Source organism: Vulpes vulpes, chromosome 14, assembly GCF_048418805.1.
Source record: "Vulpes vulpes isolate BD-2025 chromosome 14, VulVul3, whole genome shotgun sequence".
In the NCBI taxonomy this organism is placed as follows: Eukaryota; Metazoa; Chordata; class Mammalia; order Carnivora; family Canidae; genus Vulpes; species Vulpes vulpes.
The window spans coordinates 103,313,416-103,325,635 of record NC_132793.1 but is presented as its reverse complement, the minus strand read 5'-3'; the positions used below and the strand labels follow the sequence as shown (position 1 = coordinate 103,325,635).

General features: G+C 38.9%; 1 protein-coding gene across 7 annotated transcripts in view; it reads right to left on the bottom strand.

The window, feature by feature from the left end:
* The window catches only part of SH3GL3 (SH3 domain containing GRB2 like 3, endophilin A3), a 135,603-nt gene that overhangs the window by 46,375 nt on the left and 77,008 nt on the right, over positions 1-12,220 (bottom strand). For 6 of the 7 annotated variants that reach the window (XM_072737434.1, XM_072737438.1, XM_072737439.1 and 3 more), the window contains 2 exons: positions 6,338-6,406; positions 6-78 (listed from right to left, as the gene is read on the bottom strand). In XM_072737434.1, coding sequence (XP_072593535.1) covers positions 6-78; positions 6,338-6,406 — 142 coding nt within the window. Of the gene's footprint in view, positions 1-5; positions 79-6,337; positions 6,407-11,446; positions 11,488-12,220 lie in introns of those variants that run through there. The other variant, XM_072737436.1, reaches the window with a different exon arrangement.

The window sequence follows — 12,220 nt, the reverse complement described above, 5'->3', positions numbered from 1 at the left end:
TTTACCTGGATTTGGCTGAAGATATTCTGTGGCTTTCGAAAGAATTTCTGCAACAGCTTTATTGGTAATATCTATTTTCTTTAAAAGAAAAACACATGAAAATGTTGATAAATAACAAACAAGGAGCTTATAGTAAAACACGAAGCAATAGGGATTAATTTAATATTTATAACACATTATTATGATGATTTTAACCTAAATGAATTTCAGCATTTTGAGGGAGGAGCAATGTTTTCTCACTTTGATTTTGGGACAGCTCTTCCTCCCCGTGATGATGGGGAACATTCGTTTCTTTTTCTTTTTTAACATTAAAGTGACTATTCGTGTAATAATTAGAAAACTCGGACAAGTCATTATGCTCCACTAGATTACTCCACTAGATATACTTGAAGTTCTCTCAAAGCATGTCTGAGCCGTACTTTCCTCATCTGCTGGGTGAACTTGATGTCTATACTTACATACGGACACCCTAATAATGATTCACATCAGAAACTACCACAGTAAATCAATTATGGAAGAATCATTCTCACTAGCACATCACTAACATAAACACTTCTGTGGGCAGAAGTTAATATCAGAGGCTTCCCTGCTATGTTAAGACTGACTCCTTCCTTCTGTAAAATCGGTTCTAGAGGGGCACCTGGGCGGCTCAGCAGTTAAGAGTCTGCCTTCAGCTCAGGTCATGATCCCAGGGTCCTGGGATTGAGTCCTGCATTGGGCTCCCCGCAGGGACCCTGCTTCTTCCTCTGCCTATGTCCCTGCCTCTCTGTGTGTGTGTCTCATGAATAAATAGAATTAAAAAAAAAAAAACATTCCCAGACACTGGTTGCTGGTTAGCCAGACACTGAATATACAATAAAGTTAAATTATGCATATTTCTCTCAATACCTTTATTTCATACCATCAATACCCTGAAAGAAAATATAAAGGAAAAAGAGATTCCAGTCATTAGAGCAATTTAAAAATATGTGACCATAAGGAATAAATACAATGAGAAATGTACAATATCTATCTGAGAAGCTATATTCCTAAATGGGAAAGTTTAATTATACAAAGAAATAAATCCTCCTCCTAAATGAACATGTAAAATTAATTCAAATCTCAATTTTTTTGTTACAACTTGGCAAATTCATAATAAAGTTAGGTTCATGCCTCACACTACAAACTGGATTACACATATAGACCTAAAAACAAACTGTAAAAGTACTTAATTTTACAGGAGCATCTTTTGAAATATGGGGATGGGGAGAATCTTCTAAGCATGATCCAAAATCTAAATGTCGTAAGTGAAAAGACCAAAATTCTGACTCTATAAAATTAAAGACTGAACAGTGAAAAGACACAGTATATGAAGTTTGATAAAAATGACAAAATGAAAGAAAAATAAAACTATACAGAGACATGTGCTTAGTATCCAAAACACACAGAACTTCCATTTAAAAAACAACAAAAAAAACCAAAACCCCCAACCCAACTAGAAGGGACAAGATCGTAAACTGGCAATCCACAAATGGGAAAAAATAAAAGTTCAAACATTTGACAAAATATTCAGAAAAATTCTAAATTAAAAAGGAGGGGATCCCTGGGTGGCGCAGCGGTTTGGCGCCTGCCTTTGGCCCAGGGCGCGATCCTGGAGACCCGGGATCGAATCCCACATCGGGCTCCCGGTGCATGGAGCCTGCTTCTCCCTCTGCCTGTGTCTCTGCCTCTCTCTCTCTCTCTGTGTTTGTGACTATCATAAATAAATAAAAAAATTAAAAAAAAAATAAATTAAAAAGGAGTGTCAACTCATCAGATTGACAAAAAAAAATGTTTTAATTGATTTGACCCAATATTAGCTATTATACAAGTGTGGAGGAATGGACCCTTTCACACATGGAGTGCAAAACAGATACAACTTCTGGAGATCAAGGTAAAGGACCTAAAATGGGCATATTAGCGTACCAGCTCTCAGACTTCCAAGAATTTATCATCTAGAAACACACCAGCAAAGTGCAGTGATATAAAAGGATGTTAGACCATTTTATGTCATATTAAAAATTGAAACTAACTTGAATTTTAAGTGATAAGAAATTGACTGGATACATGGTAAAACATCCAAATAAAGGAATACCCTTTAATCACAAGACAAAAAAATATACTTCCCACATATACTAGGAAGATGCCCATAGTGCATTGTCAGGGAAAGAAAGCAAGTTGTAGAGTGATTTGTAATACAAGAAATTCAATTTCATAATTGAAAAAACTATCATCTGGTCAGGATCAGAAGCTTTCAACCAAGCTAGCTCAACTAGCGTGAAACTATATTTGTTCCCATTAGCTGATTGCCTAAATTCAGGGCCCCGGGAAGGTTTAAAAGGACAGTACATTAATGATAAAGGTATGAATCACACCTGTATTCCTGATGCACACGTGTCAGTTGTGTGTGTGAGGCATGTGTACGGACGTGCATATGGCCTTCTAACAGGTTTTGTAAGCTTTGAACTCTCTTTGGTATGTTCAACTGTTTATGAAGATCGTTGAAATGTTTAAGAGAATACGATCACCTAAATGTTTATGTTTTATTAGAGTTTCAAGAAATTTAAGTACTTAGGAAAACTCTGTTTTAAATTGGATGTGACATAGGAGCGGATTCCACGCGTTGCATTTGTGATCCTAGATATTTGAAATGTCTAGAGGAATCTGCTGAATTATATAAATGGAGATAAATATTTAGGGATTTAATCTGTTAAGTTTATGACTTAAGGGAACCTAAAATTAAGATTAGCTGAGAATGATCATTTTTATGCTGAAATTACTAAATTAATAATTAAGATTCATATGTTCAGTTTAAGCTTAAGAAAAACTAAGTTTTAGATTTCTCAACTCTCCTAAGTTTCATATTAATTAAAACACAGTGTAGAGTGTCCATTTCCATATATCCAACCCTCTTTAGACATGAAAAAGCACCAGGGAGCTAGGCGTCATCTCTGAAGGGTGACCATGAGAGCTGTGGCAGGATTGCTTTCTACTTTAGATCCTTCTCTATCTTTGGGAGGAAAAAAGCCAAGAAACAAATGGCCAAAAACCCACATGCCTGATGTGCACAACCTGGAGCAGCTTCCAGGACAACCCAGCCATCACAACTGTGAATCACCCTCTACAAAATGAAGAAGAGGCCCACTAACCACACTGGCAAATATAGGCAATCAAGATGAACACTGAAAAAATAACCCATGTAGTTTAAAAACAAAAAAATAAAACAAAACCTTCCTCCTGGAGTAGCTGGGGATATTGTGGGCAGGGGTGGGGGGTGGGGAGCGGCGATGTTCAGGTTAACAAAATGCTCTGCAATGTTTGCTGCAAACCATCAGGACAAACACGGTAAATTCCAGAGGTAAAAATTATTTTTGTAAAGTCTACCTGGTATGAAGGCATCTTTGTCCATTGATTAAATCTGTAATTTCCTTCAAATATTGGCACCCTACCTCTGCAGTGCCCCAAAGCTTGTGCCACTAATTCTTCCAGCCCTCAGCCTAAGCCAGAGAGCTGCTAGCAGCCCTGGTTTCTGATGGCTGTTCATAGTATTCTATTTTTTAATTATTATTTTAGAAAAGAAATTATACCCCCCCCCCAAAAAAGAATCCATACCTGACACTATATCCATCTTACTCCTTATGTGATTTATTTATGTTTATTACCCTTCTCTCTGTCTTGGTCACATTCAGCCACATTCAGAGGCAGCTATTTGAAAACAAAAAATAGTTCTTGGGTTTATTTATTGATTCTACCTTTTTTGTTATTGTTTCCTATTTTATTAATCTCTCATTTATCTGTATTGATTTCATTTCACGTAGAGTGACTTAATTTGCTGTTACTTTCCTAGCTTCTTGACTTAAATGATTTATTCATTTTCTTCATTTGTTTTCCATTAAGTATATTTAAAATGTAGCCATATACCATGGGTTCTGATATACAGAATTTTGTTTCTCATAACTAAATGACCTTTGATTTTACTTTCTTTTCCTCTTCAAGCTAAGAATAATTTTTATGCATTTTTAAACTTCCAAACATCCAGAATTGGGAAACTGTACCTTCCTTGCAATCCTTGTATTCTATATTTTACACTGGGAATTTTTTTTTCTGGAGCCTAGTATATAATTATTTCAATCGTTCTAAAAGGATTTAAAAAGAATACAGATTTTCAATTTGAGGAATGCAGATATCTTCATCTATTTATAATCAAATCTAGTAATCGTATTTTATACTAATCATCTATGAGCCAATCTTGTCAATTGAACCTGTTATTTAATGAGAGGTCTGTGAAATCCTCTACTCTTTGTCAATTTTCCAGTATTTTTGACAACCTTTACTTTATGTATTTAGACTCCATGTTATGTGGTGCATAATGGTTCATAACTATTACAATTTTCTGATAGATTGGATGACTGCATCTTTCTTAATAGTTTTTTAAAGATTTATTTATTTTAGAAAGAGAGAGACAGAGAGCATTAAACAGGGGTGGGGGCAAGAGAGTAAAGGAGAGAGAGAATCCTCAGGCAGACTGCTGGCTGAGCGCAGAGCCTGAACAAGGGGCCCAATCCCAGAACTCTGAAATCATGATCTGAGACACCCAGGTGCCCTCTTTTTTATAACTTTTTCCATTTGATGGTTGTTGATTTTTTGCATCAAATTTTACTTCAGCATTTCTCTTGGTCCTCCACTAGGACTAAGATTTGCCATGGAATAACTCCATTAACTTTAGGATTTGCCATGGAATAACTCCATTCCTTTGTCATTTCTGTGCCGTGTTTTAGGTGGGTCTGATACTGTCTACTCTCTTCCAGAAAAGTCCTTAAAACCTCTGGTCACATATTAGATATTTCCATGCTTTTCACTGCTGTAAGGAAAAAAACTAGATTTTATTTTTATATTTCTTCTGTCATTCATTGGGAGAGAAAGAAGTAAACAAGAGGAATCTCAGTCCATCAGCTGAAACTAAAATTGCTGAAATGTGCTTTTAAATTTAACATTTAAGCTGAATCATTGTTAGTAATAGAGTCACACATGATATCTTTATATACCAAGGGATTTTAAAAAGTAATTCCAGGTATGCCAATGATGTTAAAATATTTCTATGTTTTTCAATTTTCAGAAATAAGTTTTTTCAAAAGCAAAACAAAATGAGCTTTTCTTCTCAAAGCATTAACATTTCTAGAAACTTAATAGTGCTCATCCTGAAAATAAGGAGCTCCCTACAGGAAAGTCTGGCCAGGGCCAGGATATCCTGAGGATAGGAACCCTCCAAGCCACAGCCTGGGATTGGACTTCTTCCCCCTGCATCTGATGATAGCTCTACAACCTGCTGTATATTGTATTCTTGATGCAACACTTGAGGCTAGATTCTTTGCTTTCTTTCTGCCCTCTTTCATGTGGGGAGTCTAGTTATTAAAACAAGCCTATGTTTAAAGGGCCCAAGACCATGGGGAAGGAAACTGAGGAAGCTGGTAACTACTAGCAGTCCCAGTTCTACCTCTACCTTGGCTATCTCATACAGCTGATGAGGAAACATCATCAGGAACAGAACTTCATCATCATTAAGGGACGGAATTTCTAGTCTTCCTTCAGAGCATATTACATTCATTTCTATAACAAGATCATCGTATTTTTCTAAATACTTTCATACACATTAATTTTTTTGCATAATTATCCCAGCATCCATGTGGGTAGTCAGGGCACACATATCAAACTTGTGTCATCAGTCAGGAAAGATGAAAGACGTATTCAAGTTCACAGTGCTGGTTCTAGTACCAGAACCCAGATAAAAGTTACTTGTCACTCAGCTTCTACAACATGTGGGAACAGAGTCAGAGTCCTCTGCATCGTGAATTAATCTCTATGTATTTGAAGTGTCTCATCCCAGAAATACATTTTGATTTTCCAGGATAAACAATTACTTTCGTATTTTTTTAAGCATTTATTTATTCATGAGACACAGAGAGAAGGGCAGAGGAATAGGCAGAGGAAGAAGGAGGCTCCCTGCGGGGAACCTGATGCAGGCTCCATCTCAGGACCCTGGGATCATTCCCTGAGCCCAATGTAGGTGCTCAACCACTGAACTACCCAGAGGTCCCTACTTTGGTCTTTTCCTTGGAATAACTGCCAAGATTGACCATCTTTGGAGCATTCTGAACTTTGTCCACTAGAGGGAACCAAACAGCCATATCCCATGTCTGTGTTAGGGGGCCTTTACCTACATCCCAGAGTCCCACTCTAATGTCCTTTACATTATCACTACATCTCATATCACAATGAAAATCAAATTTGTAATACAAATGACAATAACATGCTCTCTTACCCTTTCCATGTCAAGAAATTCGTCATCTAGTTTCGTTCCTTCAACACCACTTATTTTTTCGCTAAATAGCTGTGGAAATAAACACAAGTAATTGCATTGTACAATAATTTATCACACTTTAACTCAACCCATTACAAACAAAACCAAAAAAAAAAAAAAAAGACAACTCAGGTTCAGCTTGTTGCATCTTTTTTTTCTTCTTCTTTTTTTTTTTACTAAACCCTTTAAGAAAATTGGAACAGGTAACTGTATCAAAGGACATGGAAATATGTATTTTCTCACTCACTCAATAGATAGTTATGCATCTACTGTATGTAAAGTACATGGTAGGTGCTCTAGTAGAAACACAGATAAATAAGATCCTTATCATCCAGGAATCTAGAGTTCAGCAGAAGAGTTAATACATGCACACTCAACTAAAATACAAGGGAGGAAAAATATGAACAAAATAGTGCTGGATGCAAATTATTGTAAACATGCCAAATAATAGGCATTTTAGTGATTTGTAGGATCCTGAGAGCCCACAGGCAGAAGAGGGGAGACATCCAGGACCTGTTTCCTACAAGGCTTGGCATTTGAGCTGCCCACTTAAGGATAAAGGACATTTCACCAGGCAGCATGGAAGGAGCTTCACAGCATGAGGCAGTGCGGAAAAACACCCAGAGACAGCAATGTGTAGGACGGGGTTTTACCACCTTGCCACTCTGGTATTTAGACCAGATAATTCTCTGTCACAGGAGCCTGTCCTGTGCATTACAGGATATTTAACATCATCCCTGGCCTCTACTCACTAAATGTCAGTGGCGCACACATACCCACACGGTGACAACCAAAAATGCCTTTGGATGGTTAAGAATCACTGGTAGAGGGTAAATTTGTTTGAGAAACAGCAAGAAACTTGGTTTGACTATAATGAATAGTGATCAAACAAGAATAGAGGAAAATAAAAGCCAAAAGTTAGAGAAGCCAGATCACACAAATTCTCATATGCCAAGTGAAGAGGTATGACTGTGAAGTCCCTAAAGGTTCTTTATCAAGCAATGTAGTTGAAGAAACCTTTTAGCAAAGCGACTCTGGCTCTAGCGTGGGTTGCTTTAGAGAACAGGGAGGATTGAAAGTAGAAAATAAGTTAAATCACTTTCCTTAGTCAAGCACATCAACACAATTTGTTTATAGCTTTAAAATATTTATATGAATTTAAAAATCAGTAGTGAAGAGGGAGGGTTACCACCAATTAATGGTAAAAGGATCACAGGTTCTTTTACATGTAAGTGTGACTTTCTGCTACTATTTACACTGCCAATGCAAATACAGTATTATTATTTAATAAGAGGAATGTAGGTGTACGTACGTAACTTAAAATTGAGGTGTGAGAAGGAATTACTAGGACAGAGTACATAGGGGAAGATTATAAAATGGCCATGATTTTTTATCTTCTCTTTAGCTATGTCTTTGCAGTTTCTCCTGGCCAGAGTTGGAGTCTACCTATTCCCTTGTGAATCCAGGCTGGACTTGACACTTGTTTTGAACCACAGACTGAAGTGCAGGCCTTAGCAGATCTTGTATGCTTCTAATCACTCTCTTTAAATCCTGCTGCCATCATGTGAATAGGCCCAAACACCCCTCAAGACAACCAGTCAATCTGCAGAATCAGAGCCCCCGGTTGACCTGCAGCTGATTGCAGCAGACACATGGGAAAGCCCAGCTGAGGCGAGCCTCCTCAGCTCACCCATGGAAACAGGAGTTGAACAAATGGTGGTTGTTTTACACTCCACATCAGAGTGCTTTGTTACTCAACAAAAGCTACGTGATACATTGGATGACAGTTTTTATTTTTCAGGCTCAGTACAGATGTAGAGGGCACTATCCTAATGCCTGGATACCAAGTCTAACCTTCCACAAAAATAATCCAGAATTCCAGTGCCACCCCCTCAAGCAGTGTTTACATGGAAGCATCCATCATTTAGATCCCCCAAACATCTTTTTGTTCAGTACTGAAATCTTTTAAAATATTAGTTAACTTTGAAGGTGATATTCTGAAACTCTAATGAAAGTTACGCAACCACTTCCCAGGTAAAACACTCATTTTGTTGCATGGCAGATTGCAAAAACGGCCAAATACCTTGTCGCTCTCCTGCTAAGAAGTGCAGTCGATTTCTCTACCTGGTGACTAGCTTTTGTCAATAGAACAGAAAGTAAGCAACCCTGCAGGAGTACTGAGTTCAGGGATCCCTGGATGGCACAGCAGTTTGGCACCTGCCTTTGGCCGGGGACGCGATCCTGGAGACCCGGGATCAAATCCCACGTCAGGCTCCCTGCATGGAGCCTGCTTCTCCCTTTGCCTGTGTCTCTGCCTCTCTGTCTCTCTCTGTGTTACTATCATGAATAAATAAATAAAATCTTAAAAAAAAAGAAAGGAGTACTGAGTTCAAGCCTTATTGGTACGTTATAGCCATAATGGCTGAGTACATACTCCTGCTCACCCTCTGAGGCCCACTGTAACCATCTCCACATGAATAAGCCTGAGCTAGCATGATGCAGAATGAAAGCCCACTCAGGGCAGAGACAAGTCTTGCAAGCTGAGTCCTCTCAGAGCACGAAACCTCCGGCTCACTTGGCAGCTGACTACTAACAGACGAGTAAGCTCAAGCCCAACTGAGATCAGCCAACCAACAGACCTACCCAGTGAGCCCGGGCCAAATTACAAACCCACAAAATTGTGAATAGCTTTTGCTTTTGAGTCACACTATGTTTTGAGGTGTTTTGTTATACAGCAAAATATCGATTGGTACAGGTGCCTATAATTTCCGAGGGTGACCATGACCTCCCCTCCCTGCAGGAGCCCATGCATAGATCCCTGTTTTAAAATATCCACTTGAAAATCTCATTTGTACTGAGAGGCAGACCTGGAACTTCATTAATCTGAATCCATTCTTATTGGTTCAGGTTATACCTGTTCTATTTCCAAAAAGCAGAGAGTCTAATACATGAAGGAGTGATCCCACTTTTAAGAACAAAAACTAGTGAGATTAATATTCCTTTCTTGTTTGGAAAGAGACAATATAGGATGGTTTTCAACATGAGTCGCAGGTAAGAATCATGATCATTCTTCTGCTTTTTCTGAATTTCCCAGTGATGTTCAGTCGTTCTGAGAAAGTAAGTATAAATATACACTTGGTATCAGTTCCTTAGACGACACAATGATAGTTGATACTTCATCAAAGAATACAGTTGAGCATCTATGTGTAAGGCACTACAATTGGTACATGGACATAAAGACAAAAAAGACAGGCATGATCCCTAAGGGCTCCTGACCTCATTCAAGAGTTACAGAAACTGCAGTTCTATTTCTTCTAAGTGTGGGAAGCTAAATATAAATACTCAAGCTTCTTCTGGTGAAGTTAATTGGATAAATTCAACTCTGATACATCCCCTATGCTCCGAAAACATAGTGATGATAGATTAAATATTAAAAAAAAGGAACCATAGAGACAAGCAAGGCTTTAATAACAGAATGAACGTTTTTATGGACCAGAAAAGGCACAGAAAAACAACACAATGGGCAGGGTTAAAGCCTCAGTTATATTGGTGTCTTGTCTGCTACAGGCCCTGGTTCCTGTTGGGTAAAAAGGTATCTACAAGCTCCCCATGAGACAAGAATGAGACAAGAGCCTAGAATCAGGCTTTGCTTAAACCCAGGGGGTGGAAAGGAAGTCAGGGATGGGGGTGGGGAGTGGGGGGACAACACATTTATATGCAAACCACTGTCTGAGTTCAGCACCTTTGGCAATCCACAGGCCCAGCTCTCTGGCTAGGTCAAGATATCACCAATGTCACTGGAGAAGAGAAACTACCCTGCATCACTGGGGCCTTGGGAAGCCAGGTGGAAGCATTTACAACCACTAGAAAGAAATGAGCAACAAAGATGGGTTAAGAGTAACAAAAACATGCTCCCCAATAAAAATTAAGCACAGAAATCTAAATTCTAGGGACACGTGGGTGACTCAGTGGTTGAGCATCTGCCTTTGGCTCAGGGCATGATCCTGAGATCCTGGCATTGAGTCTCACATCAGACTCCCCTCGAGAAGGCCTGTTTCTCCCTCTGTCTGTGTCTCTGCCTCTCTCTGTGTCTCTCGTGAATAAATCTTAAAAAAAAAAAAAAAAAAAAAAAAACTAGATGGAAGGAAGCAACTTATATGGATGAGTAAGTGCCAAGAATGCTCCAGAACAGAGCCTAGAAGGATATGTGCAGTATAACAAGATGACCAGAGAAGAGTGGCATTTCTGGCAGAGAGAACAGCATAAGCTCAGCCATACCTTATTTAAAAAGATATGAGGGCATTCAGGAAACAGCACAGTGATCAGTAAGGGTAACTGATATGAAAGACTGACCACAAATGGAAATGAATATACAAGCATCCAGGCAGGGGCCAGATCCCAAGGCTGCACTTAATCCTGTGGGCAGTGGAGACTTCCAAACAGGTGAGTGGTGTGATCAGATCTCCCTTTCATCCAGGAAGATCACCCAAGTGGCCCAAGGAGAAGGCACCAGACAGGTGCCTGAGGATGGACAGGGAGGATCCACTAGGAGATGAACACACATGAAGAGGCAGACTGGGGAAGAGGGTCAAAATTTCACTCTAAAACTCTGCCAACTACCTTCTTCAACTTTAAAAATGCAAGCTGTCCTCACTTATTCATCTTCCCTGTCACCAACATCGTTTCTGACCTGGGCATGCCAGACAGAAGCTGCAAATCTGAAACACAAACATGTAGCCAAGTCAGCGTGGCTCATGTAATCTTGACCCAGGGAGAAAGATCCTGCTGTAAAGGAGGCATATCTGAAGGTGCCTGGGTCCTACAGTCAGAGACAGAAGCCTATCTGCCATCTCCTCTCCAACTGCATCAGCAATAGGAAAACAAAAAGCATTTTCAAAGACTACAACAGAGCAGTGATGTAAAATAAGTTTATTTGGGAAACAAAGGTTTGCATTTGGCTTTTCAGCTAGATGTGTCTGGGGTCTTAGTGGTAAATGTTAACACAGCCTTGGCCTTCTTCTTGAGCAAATATCTGTTTTCAAAGAAACCTTGGCTTCTCCACCTTCTTACCTTTAATGAAGCAAGAAATTAAACAGTAAGCAAGCCAGAACCTAGGAGAAAATGCAAAAAAGCAAAATTGATACCTCAGGATAAATTAGAAAGTGCTCTAGAACAGTATTTCCTAATAAGTGTGCCACAAAACACTGGCTGAACAGGCAAAAAAAAAAAAACAGGTCCTTGGCCATGTAAGTTTGGAAACATTGGGATAAACAAAAATTGGCAGATCTCTTTACCGAAACATTTTTCAGAGACTTTAAAATGGAAATGGCACTGTGGATTTTCAAGGGGATGCATATAAGATGCAGCATTTCCCCTCTCCCCTAACTGGAAGATGTCTCATACAGGGAAAAAAGTCTCAGAGGAGATTTCTGAGACATACACTTGGAGAAGCCCCACACCAAAAATGTCACCCTCTCTACTGGCTCCCTTTGTTGTTGTTGTTATTGTTGTTGTTTATTTTTAACCAATTAACAGTCATATTCTGCTATTATCAGCTTGGAAAATATGGCAATACTCAATGATAAATATAAATAATTAAGGTTATTTGTAGGTTGCTAACATCAGGGGAAGATGAGTAAAGGGTATAAGTGAGCTCTCTACTAGTTTTGCAACTTTTCTGAGTCTAAAATTATTTCAAAATTAAAATTAAAAATTAAATTTCTGAAGGCTTCAAAATGCATCCAAGGCAGTCAGGATCTGACCAGCCAAAATCACAGAGAACAAAATTGCACTGAGAAGAGCCATCGGTTTACAGCTGCTTTTTCCCTTTGGAAAGATATCTGC